This window comes from Octopus sinensis, linkage group LG15 (genome assembly GCF_006345805.1).
Source record: "Octopus sinensis linkage group LG15, ASM634580v1, whole genome shotgun sequence".
Taxonomy (NCBI): domain Eukaryota; kingdom Metazoa; phylum Mollusca; class Cephalopoda; order Octopoda; family Octopodidae; genus Octopus; species Octopus sinensis.
The window spans coordinates 5,616,175-5,633,860 of NC_043011.1; the positions used below are offsets into that span (position 1 = coordinate 5,616,175).

Genomic DNA, 17,686 nt, shown 5'->3' on the forward strand with positions numbered 1-17,686 from the left:
TTCACTTTCAGAGAAATTCATTCCAAATAGTGACAGTTTCAATAAATACTATGATTGATTTGACTAAATATCATGATTGATGTTTCAAATAAAAATAGAAATAGGAAGAGATTTACCACATATCATCATATGTCTGGTTTAGGTAAGCACCCGTAGAATTGATAGATGTCGTTTTTAAACCTAAAGTCAGACTGCTAGTACTTCCAAGAACACTAACTTGTAGGTGCTGCTTTGAAGTTGAAATTACACTTCGGGAGGATTTCAGGTCCATAGTTAGTGATGTTAGCCCAGTAAACAGCGGAAGAAGAAATAAAGTGATCAACATACAGAGAATAATGCTTGAACTTGGGACAAAAATCACTACCACCGGAGCAACAACAGCGGCCAATAAAGTGTACATCCATAAGTGTTTCAGACTGGAGAGGAAAGGATTACAGTTTTTAAATTCTTCTTCGACAGATCTTTGTGGAATCCATTTACAATTGGCGGAAATATTCGCCTGGATTGCACGAAAGATGCGTACGCAACCAACAATGGCTTCAGGCGTAAATTGTAAAAATGATGTCAAAATTTCTATAATGATGTATTTAGCGTTTGATTTGGTACACGTAGCAAATTTAGGGAAAACAAGAACCAAGAACATGATTATAAAGATTGGTGCATGCGGATACCTTAGGTCTATACCAACGTGTAAACAAATAAATATAAGTAAGAAAGGTTTCATCAACATCTGTCTTAATGCCGAATGGGCAATATAAGCCGTAACGAAATCAAGTTTACTTTCGGTCCTCAGAACTGTTTTATTAAACTTATCCCTTTGAAAAACTTTCTGTAAGCTCCTAAAAATTACACCAATCGTATTTTTCCAGAAGTACATGGATAATATAACCTCACCTCGATTCCAACGTCGTTCTCGAATGTTCCATGTAACGTAATTAAAACTGGGAGCTTCCAGTAAGAACACTGAGCCGGCATAGTAAGGTTTGAGTAAAGCTGCTTCAAATGTGTCGTGACTAAGAACATCGATAGGAACACGTTCAATTAGATTGTCTCTATCCCCGATTATATTTTCGATGTATATACGGTTTTTGATGAGCCCTTTTCCGAAGAAACCACACTGACCAAGTAATGCTGTGACAGCATTTGTCATTGGCTCGTAGATCATTTGTCTCATCGCTTCCAGTCTCATGTAAATGGTATCGTTTTCATCGCGACTTAGTTTTATAGATGGTTGGATGATCCCTTTCTCTGGGTTTGCTGCAGCTATCCCGAGAAGCTTTTCTACCGTTCCATCGGGAACCCCTGTATCGGCATCCAATACTAAGGTGTAATCAAATCGCCGGTTAAATATATTTTGCACGTCAGCTGAATAGTAAAAGGTGGGCTGGTTATAAGGACGGGCCATCTTTCCATAGTATTTCGTGTCAGTATATGTATAAGCAAAAGATTCTCCCTCAGATAGCAACATTAGGTCTTGATATTGTCCACATTTACGTAAAACTTTACTGGTGCGGTGAATTACCATAAATTCTCGTGCAAATCGATCACATATTGAATCAAGGTGTTGATGAATGAAAATATTCCCTGGACAGTATTGGTAATACATCCATACGTTCTTAAAACGGTCTTGGTTGATATCGTCATAGTAGCCATTAGCGAAACAGACACCTTCTTTGAAAAGTTCATCGTATATTAACTTCCGGTATTTATCGCGGCATTCTAACTCACGTGATATGAGATTTTCTTTCGAAGTTGCACTAACAAGAACAGCAGATACATTGAAACATAAATTGCCCATGAATGCTTGAAACATTGTCTGGAAACATTCTTCAATATCATCAACTGTAACTGCTAACAAGTTATAGTTGAGAATGAGCGTTAAATTGTCGCCTTCAGCCGTTGGGTTTTTCCTTCTGTTGCCGCCGACAATCAATGTGGCGATCGTCTGCACGGGGAATTCGTAAACAGATCCTTGTAGGATTCCAAGCACAATGACAAGAATAATACCTTGTGGTATGCTTGTCTTGTGCCAGTCAATATTGAAAATATTTAGAGCGGCACTACACAGAGCAAAAACGATCCATAACATAAAATACAAAAAACTTCCTATATTCATTGTACATAATTCTCTTTTGTCAATCTTTTACTATTTTATAGTTTTACATGTTCTCTTAAATTCTTTTTGTATATCATTTTTATAGTTTAATTTGTTTTGTTGCTTTAAATTTTCTTGTAATTACTTTATTCTATATTCGTTTTTCATCTGTGTCCTTATTGGTTACAATTTCTTTCGTTCCTTCTTCGTTATGATTATTTGCGCTTCAATGGCTGTTCTTTCCTGTTTACTTCTTTACATTTCGTCGCATTTTATTTTGGAGCACTTCGACAGATTTCCATCTAAAGTACTTCATCGCTCGGGTTTTCTTCAGACACCATTTTGGTTACATTCTGCCAAGAATAACAAATAATAATAATAATAATAATAATAATAATAATAAGAAGAAGAAGAAGAAGAAGAAGAAGAAGAAGAAGAAGAAGAAGAAGAAGAATAGTAATAATAATTGTTGTTGTTATTGTTGTTGTGGTGAATAAAAAAGAAAGAACATGCATGATAATTGGCGTAGCATATCCTGAGAAAGAAGAAGAAAAAAATGAACAACTATGACGATTTGAAGTGGGAAATACGAAGGTTGTGGTCAATGAGGAGAGTAGACGTGGTAACGACCAACACGGCTCCAAAAGATTGGTACAAATGTAAAGGTAGAACACCGACAAAAATCAGCATTGCTTGGAGCTGCAAGAATTCTTTTCAGGGTTCTTGAAGCGTGACCGGTAAACAAATGTCACCTTGGTCCGCTGACAGTGGATCGACGACGCTTTCTATCATACTCAGTAAAATAAACTGTGAGTTTTCAGTAAAGAACAACAACAACTACTATTACTACTACAATACCAACAACAACAGCAACAACAGTGGAGGCGCAATGGCCCAGTGGTTAGGGCAGCGGACTCACGGTCGGAGGATCGCAGTTTCGATTCCCAGACCGGGCGTTGTGTGTGTTTATTGAGCGAAAACACCTAAAGCTCCATGAGGCTCCGGCAGGGGGTGGTGGCGACCCCTGTTGTACTCTTTCGCTCCAACTTTCTGTCACTCTTTCTTCCTGTTTCTTGTCCCCGACTCCCCACGCAACCGCTGAGCCTGGATGCGCATTCATCCATCCGTCGATGCTCTCGGTGTCGGGGGTTGACCTGCTTTCTGTTCTGCGGGTCTTACGAATAGCAAAAGGACCTCGTTTCGGACTTCTCCCAAACGCTCAACAGCAACAACAATAAAGAAAATGGTATGCAGAAGAAGAGGAGAATAAACATTGTAAGAGGCGAATTGAAACAAAGAGTGAGAGCAAAGATTCGAGAAGATAAAACAATATTGGAATTAAGTGCTTTAAAATAATCAGAAGAAATTGTTTGAAAAACATTGTGGTCGGCGGGAAAATTAGAAATACATGGAGATGAAGTATTAAATATAGAGAAAAATAGAAAGTGCTGAGGTGATTAATGGAGCAAGAAAAATATCTACGCACAGGATGTAGATCTGTGGTCCCTGAGGGTACATATAAGATTTTTTAGGATCCGCGTAACAAAATAATAAACTGAGGATCTATATTAGAATTTTAAGGGACCCTGAACAATGTTTACTTTAGATGTATGTATTGGTGTGTATTGCAAGAAAACCCGGGTTTCTTTCTCAAACATAGTTCAATCTACACAACTTAAAGTGTGAAAAACAAAATAGGAATTTTCTAAGTTTCTATAAAACTAGTTTTTAAATATCGAATGGTTACGGGGGTCTACCAGAATAAAACAGCAATCAAGGGGTCCATAGATTTGTCCTGTCTATATAACTACTACATAGGTTACACATACATACATATCACGCACATCATAAGCAGTTGTCCGAAAATGTCATCACAGTTTTATCTACCGATGAGACATGGTGTTGCAGCTAGGACACTCTATAATGAAATCCGTCGGAAGGATAATCCCGAGGACAAAGAAATAAAAACCCACAATCGAAGACTACAGATCCAATCCATCACTGGAACTGTCAAAATCTGTAAAACTTTCCAGAAGTTTATCATTTAAACATACATGGGCATGTCTAGATATGCAACTATATGCATGAGAATACATACATAAAACAAAACATACAAATCTGCATGCATACATACATTCATACATACATACATACATACATACATACATACATACATACATACATACATACATGCATGAATGCATGCATGCATACATACATACATACATACAAACATACATACATACATACATACATACATACATACATACACAGTATTCGTCACACGATTGTAAGGTCGTGAGTTCAGTTCCTGGCGATGCATTGTGTCCTTGAGCAAGACACTTTACATCACATTGCTCCATTCGGCTGTAATGTAGCAAGGGACCAGCTTTGTCGCATTCTGGATCTCTATGAGAACTGAGTTAAGGGTACACGTGTCTGTGGAGTGCTCAGCCACCAGCACGTTGGTTTCATGTGAGGGTTGTTCCATTGATTGGACCAATTGGAACCCTCGTCGTCGTAACTGACGGAATGCCAGTTTTATATATATCAGTATCTATCTATCTATCTATCTATCTATCTATCTATCTATCTATCTATCTATCTATCTATCTATCTGACTATATATATATATATATATATATATATATATATATATAACGGGAAGCTTTATGAAAATAGACAAAAGACGAAGGCAGGTTTACGGAAATAAACAAAAGACGAAGGCAGGTGGAATACAAACAAACAATTGTATTAGTATGGCGCTCAGGAAATATAAATAAAACAAGTCTTTAACGTTTCGAGCCTACGCTCTTCAACAGAAAGATACACAGAGAAGAAACACAGAAAGAAGGAGAGAAAAAAAAAGGCGTGCAGAGGCTAGCGAATCAACATGGCGATCTGATTTCGGCCAGAAGTCAAAGATCAAACGTGAGACGCAAGAGCGAAATTAGGGGAGATAATAGGGTTAAATGACCTCGCTCCAACACAAGAGTGTGTGTGCGTGTATGAGAAGAGTGTGTGTGTGTGTATGAGAGAGTATTAGTGCGTATGAGAGGTCTGGACGTGTGTATTTTTTATATGATGTGATGTGTAAAGTCGTATGGTGTAGTGTAGAGAGAGGAGATGAGGGAAGAGGGGGTAAGGGGGAGAGAGAGGGGAGGGGAGAAAGAAAGGGGAGAAGAGGGGAGAAGGAAAGGGGAGAAGAGGAGGGGAAGGGGGAGGAGGAAGGAGAGGAGAAGAGGAGGGGAGAGAAGGGGGAGAAGGAAGGAGAGGAGAAGAGGAGGGGAGAGGAGGGGAGAGGAGAAGAGGAGGGGAGAGGAGGAGGGAGGATAGAGAGAGAGGGGAGAGAGAGAGAAGGGGAGTGAGGGAGCAGAGAGAAAGAGGGAAGGGGAAGAGGGAAGAAGGAGGGAGGGAGAAAGGGAAGAAGGGAAGAGAAGTAGGGGTGAAAGGATGAAGGACTGAAGAGAAGTAGGGGTCGGGGGGAGGTTAGATGAGGAGGGGGAGAGGGGGTTAGATGAGGAGGGGGGAGAGGGGGAGTTAGATGAGGAGGGGGGAGAGTTGAGACCAAATGGCGTATAAGAGCGAAGAGAGAAGATTAATTCCTGTTCACGGCGCAAACGGGAATCCGGATGGCCTCTGTGCAAGGACAAACCGAACACAGGCAGGTGTTGCAAGGAGTGACCGGTGGAGCGGAAAAATGCATGTAAACACAACGTTTTCAAGGCGATCCAAAATTAGTTGAATTCAAAGTGAACACATACGCACGCGCACACACACACACACACACACACACACACACACGTTCACTTTGGATTTCACTAGTTTTGGATCGCCATGAAAACGTTAACATGTATTTTCGGAAATATGGGTCGCACGGGCGCCTCAAAAGCGGAAGATCGCCCCGGGAAGACGATGAGCGATCTGGAAGACCTGCCATGAGCGTCACCCCCGGAAATAGGGAGGAAATTCACCCGCTTGTGTTTAAGGATCGTCGAAGGACAATCAACGACATTGCTGACATTTTTGGTCTGTCGTATGGGTCCGTGCAGGCAATCCTCGCGTCTGGATTGAACATGCGGCGTGTCACTTCTACGTTTGTCCCTCACCTACTGACCATTGAGCAGAAAGAACGTCGAAGTCTGTCAAGATCTCCGTCGGCCTATCGCTGATGACCCCCGTCCTTCATGTCGACCATCATCCCAGGTGACGGGAGTTGGTCTACGAGTACGACCCTGAGATGAAGCAGCAGTCGTCACAATGGAAGAGGTGTTCATCTCCACGATCGAAGAAGGCACAACAGAGCTGCAACTCAATCAAAAGCATGCTCCTCGTTTTTTTCCCCGACATCCGCGGTATTGTGCATCGAGAATTCTGCCACCCACCCACCTCCCCCGGGCCAGGCCGTCAATAGAGTGATCTAATGCGACGTTTTGTCGTGTTCGAGGGAGGACATTCGGCGAAAACGACCGGATTTGTGGAGCGCAAAGAATTGGATCCTTTACGACGACAGGGCACCCTGTCGCCAAGCCCTCCTCAATCGTCAGGGTCTTGTCAAAAGCAACATGATATTGCTTCAGCACCTGCCCTGTTCGTCAGATTTATCACCTTCGGACTTCCACCTCTTCCCCCAACATGAAAATGAAGCTGAAAGGTTGCCGTTTTAACATTGTTGTCGGGATCCAGAGCGAATCGTAGAAGGTCCTCTACTCGCTTATGGAAAACGACTTCCAGGCCGGATTCCAAAAGTGGCAGGAACGCTGGGACCCGTGGACCGCTGCGCAAGGCGACTATTTCGAAGGAGATGATGTTAATACTTAGGTAAATAGCCAGCTAGAAACGATGTTTCCTGGGGCTAAACAACAGTAACAATCGTCCTATTTAGGGCAGCCACATTATGTTAGCAAATAGTTTTTACTTTAAAGGACTGTTACTGAATATCTCTCTTTGAGAGATTTAGAAATGATAACGTTTCTTTTAATAGTTATCGCCAAGCTAATATGGCAGTCCATAAATATAGGTTGAAAGCTGCCGTTGATTAGCTCCGAGAGGCCATCGCCTCTAGCTAGCTATATGACACACGAACCTGTGTCCATTATAACCTTCGAACAGAGGGGGTCAGCCGCTTCCACTTGCAGATCATTCGTAGTCTCCTTTAGAGAGACTTAGAAATAATATTTCTATTAATATTTCTTTTTTTATTATTATTATTATTATTATTAAACATAACTAGTTTGGGAACTTTTTGCCACCATCCTGGATGTGTCTGTGCGTCGCGCCGTGCATTTGTCGTCATAAATAACATTCTTTGTTACTTTTTTAATTTATTTTGAAGGAGGGATAGGTGTATTATCAAAATATCTGCTGTCACGTTGGTATTCATATTAACAAATTGTTCTGCCGGGGTCTTTTATTTATATATTTGTCGTTTTATTTTTAACGTACAGCAACAACAACAACAACAACAACAACAACAAGGATAATAGCACTAATAATACACTATCTGCAACAATAACTACAGGTGCCGAAAATAGTCACTGAGTATGACAACAACAGCAACAACAAGGAAAACGATAGGTTACAAGACACATGAAACAACCCAAACGAAAATGTCAAGAAGCCAAGATGACGTCGTTCAGTGAAGCGTGAAAATGAGGTTGTAATCTCTGTTATTGTTCTTGTTTATTCTGTTATTGCTGTGGTTGTTGTTGTTGTTGTTTAGTTTGTTGTTGTTGTTGTGGATGTGGCTTAGTCTCAAGAACGGAACCTGCAGATCTACGGTCTACACTCCAACATGACGATCCTACATCTCTCCCTCGATGAATAAACCCAGAGCCTTACTGTTCGAGATGTTCTCTTTTTATCGTTATCTTTTACTAGTTTCGGTCATTAGACTGCGGCCATGCTGGGGCACCGCCTTGAAGGGTTTCAGTCGAAATCATTGACTGCAGTACTTCTATTTCTTCTTTTTTTCTTTTTTTTGTTACAAAAAAGAAAAAGAAAAAGTGTTTAGTACTTATTCTATCGGTGTCTTATGCAGAATAGCTGAGTTACGGAAACATAAACAAACCAACAGCGGTTGTCAAGCGGTACGGGGATGGTGGGACACAAAAATAAACAGACATATACACCATAGACTTCCACACAGTTTCCATCTGCCAAATTTGCTCATAAGGCATTACTCGGCCCGGGACTATTGTAAAAGACACTTGCCTAAGGAGGCTGTGCAGTAGGACCGAACCTGAAACCACACAGTCATGCCTATATATATTTAAAACGGTAAGACGTCATTTGTAGCAAGCTTGGTTGCTAGGAGTGGCTGTGTGGTAAGTAGCTTGCTAACCAACCACATGGTTCCGGATTCAGTCCCACTGCGTGGCATCTTGGGCAAGTGTCTTCTGCTATAGCCCCGGGCCGACCAATGCCTTGTGAGTGGATTTGGTAGACGGAAACTGAAAGAAGCCTGTCGTATGTATGTATATATATATATATGTGTGTGTGTGTGTGTGTATGTGTGTGTGTTTGTGTGTCTGTGTTTGTCCCCCTAGCATTGCTTGACAACCGATGCTGGTGTGTTTACGTCCCCGTCACTTAGCGGTTCGGCAAAAGAGACCGATAGAATAAGTACTGGGCTTACAAAGAATAAGTCCCGGGGTCGATTTGCTCGACTAAAGGCGGTGCTCCAGCATGGCCGCAGTCAAATGACTGAAACAAGTAAAAGAGTAAAAGAGAGTAGAGAGTTAAAGGGTTAAAGAGACCGAATGACAGAGTAAATGCTGTTTCGTTGAATCGCAAGCTGGAAGGTGTGGTGGGACGGTGACGCAAAACAGTATCGATTTACATTGTCTGATACGGTGTGATGAACAGGATACCAGTTTATGATATCGTTTAACGTCATTTCAAGACCTACTGAAGCACAAACAAGTAAGGGTGTGACATTAACGCTTTTAGTGCCAGCGATGGAGGGCGAGTGCGGGGGGTTTCAACAGGCTATCGAAAAATAATCTGTTGACCAAAACACAATATTACGCAACGACTAGAGAGAGAGAGAGAGAGAGAGAGATACACCTGTTTGTTTTTGTACGGTTTTACATACACAGGCCCACGTACACACACAGAGACACATTTACACACATTCACACACACACACACACACACACACACATATATATATATATAATGATAAATCTCATATATATATATGTAAATGTAATATGTGACAATTATTCGGTAGCCAAGATAAAACTCCGAGTTTCGGATGCCGAGGTGGAAATCCACGCCGCCATCTCTTCAATTATCTTGGCTACCGAATAATTGCCACATATTACATTTACAGATAAATTCCTCTATTTACATAATATCGAGGTCTCTTTCATTCTTTTGTTGTCTTACCATTTTTATCAATATATATATATATATACATGATGGCCGTCCACTCGTGACCGAGGAAGACCATTGCCGACCTTCAGGAACATTGTGCGCTCTAGGACTAACTTATATTTTGCATTTGCGGCTCTGTTGGTGGCTAATGAGCCCTGCTCTTGACAAGCAAACACGACTGCAAACATTGCAAACCAAGCTTTCCCCATTCACTATCCTAGCAACGCACTTTCGAGCAGCACGCTTAAGTTCTTCATACAGAATACATGCTCTCTCAAAAGTGTTAACCCCCTCCTTAACTTGCTTCCTTCATCTCTGGCGATGACAGGCATTGCTCTCCCAGTCAGTCACCTGCTTATTACAGGCCTTTAATGAGGACTTAACACAGTCCTTAAATCGCAGCCTTGGTTTCTGCCCATATAGCATCTGCTTAAGTATTTTGCTATCCTTCATTTAAAAATAAGTTGTCCAGTCCAACGCAACCGGTACTTGTGCACCATCGCCTCAAAACTCAGGATATCAGCTGTCCTCATGACCTGTGTCTCTGGAGTTTTTAAGGTTCAGCCAACATTCAGAATGTGTCTGAGACATCCCTGATGAAAGCGTTCAAGGACCCTTACATGACGTTTGTAAAGGGTCCATGTCTCACATAAGTAAAGAAGCAATGTCAGTACACATGCACGGTGCACAGTAATTTTTGTTTGCTTTGTGATGCCATGCTGGGACCAGACACGAGACTGAAGAGACCGGAAGGAATCAGTTGCTCTCTGCAGCCTGGAGCAAGAACAGCTGAGTGTGCTGCCCAGGTAGACAAACTTGTCTACCACTTTCAAAATTGTTCCTTCAACCAAGATAGCTGGTTCCACATATGGATTTCCCGGTGCAGGCTGGAACAGTACAACAGTCTTGTCCAGGCTAATGCTGAGTCCAAATGCCTTGCAAGAAGCAGAAATACGATCCATAAGTATTTGCATGCCATTTGCACTTTCAGAGACTCGTAAAGAAGGTGATTGTCAGCTTGAGGAAGTAGGAGGTAGATGCACCTTTTTTGGAAGGCGAGGCAGGAGGAGCTCAGAGAGGCTGGTGTTGGCTTTGCAGTTTGATCTGATATCCTTAAGAAGTTGGAAGAGCTTCCTGTTCCTATAAATGAACGTCTAATGACTCTACGATTGCACCCGAAAGGTGGGCGGCTTGCTACTCTAATAAGTGCCTATGCACCTACTTTGACTAGTTATGATGAAGATAAAACTATTTGTTATATCCAGCTGAGAACCATACTTAGGAAAATCCCCAATTCTGATAAAGTCATTGTGCTGAGGGATTTCAATGCAGGGTTGAAACAGACTGGCAAACATGGAACTCTCTGGGACGTTTTGGTTTAGGGAAAATGAATAGCAATGGTCTTATGTTGCTGGAGTTTTGCGATAAACCTAGACTTTACATCGCAAGCATTGATTTTATGCACAAAGATGTTCACACAACAATGTGGATGCATCCAAGGTCTAAAGTTTGACACTTGCTGGATTTTGTCATCATCCGCAAGCGTGACATATATGTCATTTGTAACATCAAGTCTTTTCATGGATCGGAATGCTAGACAGACCACAGTCTGGTACGAGCAAAGTTCCGGATGATCATTAGAGTGAAAGAGAGAAGAGGGCCAGTCGGTATTCCCCGGCGTCTGAATTTCCACAAGATATATGATCATCATCATCATTGTTCGACCGTGGTCGAGACAATGGAATTTACCATGCTACGCCAGACTTCACGGTCCATCATGGCATTACGGAGGTCCTGTTGCTGGATGCCTGTATCCCTGGAGATTACATCAGGGTAGGAGAGTGTGCGCCCTCTGGCATTGCGAGTAGATGGCTTCCAGAGGAGGAAGCACATTAGATATATGATGCTGTGCTGAGGTAAGAGCTTCAGACTCGCTTGACCAGCATTGAAGATACTAGAGTATGTGAAGATTTTCGAGACCAGATTCTTCAATGTGCTGCTAAAGCACTGGGATATGCTACTGCCAGACACAGAGACTGGTTTCATGAAAATGATGCTGAAGTTCAGCGACTATTGGCTCTAAATCGCCATGCCCACAATGCATTGCTGCACAAAGGACATTCCGCTATGCAGCGAAAATCTAGCACTTGCCCACTATAGCAGTGTAAAATCACTGCTGCAGCGATCTCTCAGGAAGATGCAGAACACTTGGTGGGAGGATCTTGTACGTGATGTTCAGGCCGCTGCTGATACAAATGACAGCAAGAAGCTTTACCATCTTATAAAGCAAGATTATGGGCCTAAAGACTCCGCATCAGCTCCTTTGTTTTCCAAGGAGTCTTCTACTCTATTTACTAAATCAACAGAAATCACATACATACATACATACATACATACATACATACATGCATGTATGTATGTATGTATGTATGTATATATGTATGTATGTATGTATGTATGTATGTGTGTATGTATATGCTAGTGTGTTTGGGTGGGTGTGTATGCTTGTACGCATGTATGTATGAATGTATATGCTAGTGTTTGAAAGTGTGTGTGTATGTAGCTATGTAGGCATGAATATATGTATGTATGTGTGTGTATGTATGTATGTATGTATGTATGTATGTATGTATGTAGGTAGGTAGGTAGGTAGGTACGTAGATAGGTACGTACGTACAGACAGACAGACATTGCACACACAAATCGATGATAGACAGTCGTCAGACAAGCATGATCGATAGCCTATGACCAGTCGAACTGTTAAAATGGAGACATAAGGCAGACGATTGTAGACAAATAGATGATAGATAGGAATACGATAACTAGGTAGGAGCCTGAAAAGAATTTCGATACATTAGCAATGAATAAATATATATTAAGTTGACTTTCGACGAGTGTTTCCCTACTATTTTTCAGTTATGGAATCTTTTGATTCTTATTTTACCCGAAAAGACCCTCATCATACCTGCTCAATGTTTTAAAAAATCTCATTGCATTTTTATATTATTTAACTAGCAGTATCGCCCGGCGTTGCTCGGGTTTGTAAGGGAAATAACTATATAAGCATTTTTAGAGAGTTATAGCCAAAAAATAGCAAAAAAATGCATTAAAAATGGAAAAAAAATGACGGTAAATTTTTTTTAAATCGTTGACTCATCGTAGACATTTTTAGAGAGTTACTTCCCTTATATAATAGCGAAAATGCATTAAAATGGAAAAAAAATGATGGTAAATTTTTTTTAAATCGTAGACTCATCGTAGACGCGCGCTAATACCCAGAAGGGCTCGATATGAATCACGACTATAAGATACCCGGTTTTGGTTAAACTGCACCGCAAAATGTGGGAGTAGTTAGGAATCTAAATCGTAGGAGACAGACACACAACCTCTCTTTTATATATAAAGATATCATTAGGAATCGTATTTAAGAAAATTATTGAAACACTTTGTGTTTTGTAGAAGCATAAACAATATATCGCAAATAAATTCTAACAACAAAATCTTGACTCCGGTTGAGAACCACTGCGTCAGAGAGACAAAAAGATGGCAAAATAGACCCATTGGATATATAGAAGAAAGACAAACGATGGGTAAGGTGATGATAAATTGACAATGAGACTGGGAAAAAAAAACAAACATAATAATCAAGCCAGTGGTTATATAGAAGGACAGAAAGAAAGATGATCGACAGATGATCGACAATAGACAGACAAATAGATGACAAACGGACAAAATGAATATATATATGTATGTATGTATGTATGTATGTATGTATGTGTATACTCTTTTACTCTTTTACTTGTTTCAGTCACTTTGACTGCGGCCATGCTGGAGCACCGCCTTTCAGTCGAACAAATCGACCCCAGGACTTATTCTTTGTAAGCCTAATACTTATTCTATCGGTCTCTTTCGCCGAAACGCTAAGTTACGGGAGTGTAAACACACCAGCATCGGTTGTCGAGCGATGTTGAGGGGACAAGCATAGACACACATTGCAACAATACCACACACACACACACACACACACACACACACACACACACACACACATATATATATATATATATATTATATATATACATATATACGGCGGGCTTCTTTCAGTTTCCGTCTACCAAATCCACTCACAAGGCTTTGGTCGACCCGAAGATGTAATAGAAGACACTTGCCCAAGGTGCCACGCAATGAGACTGAAACCAGAACCATGTGGTTGGTAAGCAAGCTACTTACTACACAACCACTTCTACTCCTATATATATATATATCTATATCTATATATAATAATATATTATATAATATATATATATATATATATATATATAGGTGATGTATGTGGGTGAGTGTTGTGTGTGGTGTGTGTGTGTGTGTGTGTGCACGTGTGTGTTGTGTGTGTGTGCACGTTGTGTGTGTGTGTGCGCGGGTGTATATATATATGTGTGTGTGTGGTGTGTGCACTGTGTGCGTGTATGTGTATGTGTGGTGTGCGCGCGCGTGTGTGTGTATGTGTGTGTGCACGTGTGTATATATGTTGTGTGTGTGCACTGTGTGCGGGTGTGTGTGTATGTGTGTGTGTGTGTGTGTGTGTGTGAGCATTGTGTACGTATGTATGTATTTACATGTGTATTTGTTTTTATATATATATATATAATATATATATATATATATATGTGGGTGTGTGTATATGCATGGTATGTGTGTATATGTTAGTACTTTGTTTGTGTGTGTGTGCGGCATGTAGAGATATATTTGAGTGTGTACGCTATAGGTTTGTAATTTGTGTGGGGGGGTGAATTTTTTATATATATATATGTGTATGTGTATTGTGTGTATATGTGGTACATCTATGTATGTGTATGTAAACACTATTTATATGTATATGTGTATATATGTATATGCATTGTCTATATATATATATTATATGTATGTACTGCGTACGTATATTGCATGCATATATTGTGTATGTATATTACTTACATGCTGTATGTGTGTATTGTTATGTGTGTATATATATGCTAGGTGTATTTGTGTGATATTTATATTATGTATGTATGTGTGTGTGTGGTGTGGTGTGTGTGTGAGTGTGTGTGTGGGTGTTGTGTGTTGTGTGTGTATGTGTGTTATATATCTGTGTATGTTATATATAGATACATATTATATTTGTGTGCTGTGTGTATATGTGATATATGTGGGTGCGTTGTGTGTGGTGTGTGTGTTCTGTGTGTGTGTGTGTGTTGTTTGTATGTGGTGTGTGTTTGTTTACTATGTGTGGTGTGTTGTGTGTTGTGTGTGTGTGTGTGTGTGTGTGTGTGTGTGTGTGTATGTGTGTGACAAACAGACGCTATCTGACCAGCGGGCACGGACACATCTATTCAACCCGCATACTAACCTCCTGATACCCCCCAAAATCATTCATGCATAAAGGGGAAGTATACACCACATTGGCTACTTCCTCTGTTCTCTCAGTTCAGCCTTTCTGCTAATACCGACAGGTCAGTAAAAAACATATTCTCGCCTTGTACTTAAAATATTCTGAGATGTATAAAAAATCCATTTTAATTTTTGCTGTCAAAAGGCTGTATATATATACCAAAGATTGTATATATAACATGTAATGTGACAATTTGCGACAACCAATAATTAACGCAACCAATTCCCAATAATATATTTGTTTTATCCTTTTCTGCCAAATTTTCCCAAATATTCTCATCACACTATTGAACTTCTCTGTTACCAAACACTATATTTATACATGTAATGTGACATTATGTATAAAAAAACATTTTTGAATTCATAATATCCAATGTGACAATTATGTAAAAACTTTTTTGAATGCATAATATTCAATGTGACAATTATGTAAAAACTTTTTTTGAACCCATATTATTCAATGTTTCCTTAAATGTAACTTTTGACAATCTTTTACCAAAGAGTGAAACCGGTAAGTAAATAAACATCGTTTAAATTGCATTTTCAAACCTTCTTTCTTATATAATCCCACTCGTGCGATACCCCACACTCAACTTTTATATATATATATAATATATATATATATATATATATATATATATATATATATATATATATATATATAATATATATATATTAATATATAATATATATTATATATATATATATATGGACATTTCCTAGACTGTTTTTCTTCTGAAGGTGGGTGTTTGCGCCTGAAATATAAAAATTTTATAAAGCTACCCGCATTGTCAGAAACTTTCTATTTTATCTCTTTTTACCTTCGATACACACACACACCACACCACACACACACACACACACACACACACACATGCACACATGCACACAAAGGATAAACGTATGATACATAGACAATGGAATGGCAAACAGGCGTTAAACAAGGGATGGGTTGACAAATATATAACTAGACAAGGGGCGGACAAATAAATTCTTAATAGGTATTAGACAAATACGCAAACTACAGGTAGAAAACGTATAGAGATAGGACTAACGATAAATAGGTGATAAGAATGAGAAAAGATAGCCATGCTGGTCAAAAGACATGTAGGTGTATAGACACACTGAATAACAGATGCATAGTCTAGGTCGACAGACAGACAAAGAGAAAAATAAACGATCGAGAAACAGGGAAAGACTTGTCGCAAAACCGTAAAACAACGTGGAGATTAATTGATGAATAAATAAAAATGTGGAACAAGCAAAAGATGAGAAAATTGCAACGAAGATAGAAGAGGGTAAAGCAGACAAATGGAGTCCGCCAAATTCAGAAAAGGAAGTTGGCAGTGACATTGCGGACTCTGAAAACAAAAATATAAAATACCGTTGACTCCATGAATTCGTTTGGCGTTAACAGAATGTCCATGAACTTCTTGTCAGCGATCACTGCTTTGGACTGACTGATACCGAGTGGACAATCGACAAACTTGACCATGGTCATGCATTGCTTCACATTATCGCCACTACAGCTTGCTAATTCTACCACCGCCATCCCCACCAAACTACACGACTACCACCATCATTAGTACAGTCACCACCATTGCAACAGTACCACGATCAGGACCACCATGACCACAAGCACCACGACGACGACCACCACCACCACCACCATCACCACTACTAATGTTACTAAGCTTTTCCGGAAAGCTACCTAACAATTTGTTGCTCTGCCACCATTTTAATTCGTCATTCACCGAGGCAAACTTAACATTCGTAAAAATAATTCCAACACACACATACATACACACGCACACACGCTTTCACGCTTGCACGCCCGCATGCACACACACACACACTTTCTCTCTCTCGCTCTCGCTCTCTCTCTCTTTCTCGTGTAGACTCATTCATACCCAATACATACACATACCTACACACACACACACACACACTCAGGGTTGCCTCAAAGTAAATATACACTTTACAATTTATTTATATTTTAGTATGTTTCATCTCGTAGCTGCTCAAACTGGCTTCCCTCGGACCCTGGGCCCCTTGGCCCCTCGGCTGTGCAGCGTTTCTCAAACCTGTCCAGAACATTCTGACGCACACACACATTGTACGACACGAAGCCCCAACTAACCCCATGATAATAAATGCTCCCGAAATGAACTGTCTTCATTCATCCACAGTCTGGGACTTTCTCTCATAAACCTTATTCTTTACTACGCCGTCCCCACCCCACTCCAACAGAAGCCCACAGGTGTGAAGTGCGGTGAACTTGATGGTCTTTCGATGGTGCCACATCATCCGATCCAGTGCTTTGGGAAGGTCATGTTAAGGTAGTCCCTTACAGCGAAAGCATAATCAGAAGGTATCCCCATCTTGCTGGGAGAGTAATCCGGGTGAAGTTAGCTCTGGCTTTGTTGAGGCTCTGCCACGTCACACAACATTTGCGTGAATTGTTATTGTCCACAGATCCATCGGGAAAAGCCAAAACAAAAAAACAAACAGACATACAACACCTTCACTGGGCAGTGGACTCTCCCCCCGTGACTCCTGGCTATTTCAGTTGAGAGGTCATGATCAAACGAGGATTTTCATTCATCCAATACACGGAGCTCCACCTGTTCACATGGCTCGACAACTTGAACACAGCCTCGTTTTAGTGAAGGTGTGTGGTAAAGTGGTTAGGGCATGCGGCTCACAATCGTAAGGTCAGGAGTTCAGTTCCCTGCTGCGTGTTGCGTCCTGGGGCAAAGCTCTTTATTTCGCGATGTTCCAGTC

General features: G+C 40.5%; 1 protein-coding gene across 1 annotated transcript; it reads right to left on the bottom strand.

The window, feature by feature from the left end:
• Positions 1–112: 112 nt before the first annotated feature.
• Positions 113–16,416, bottom strand: LOC115219941 (glucans biosynthesis glucosyltransferase H-like). The gene is made up of 2 exons (XM_029790244.2): positions 16,287–16,416; positions 113–2,448 (listed from the first exon to the last, which is right to left on the bottom strand). The coding sequence occupies exon 2, from the start codon at positions 2,114–2,116 to the stop codon at positions 113–115; it is 2,004 nt and encodes a 667-aa protein (XP_029646104.1). The 5' UTR covers positions 2,117–2,448; positions 16,287–16,416.
• Positions 16,417–17,686: the final 1,270 nt, after the last annotated feature.

Coding starts and splice junctions, on each gene's coding strand:
- LOC115219941 (XM_029790244.2), bottom strand. CDS start 2,116: ATGAATATAGGAAGTTTTTTGTATTTTATGTTATGGATCGTTTTTGCT.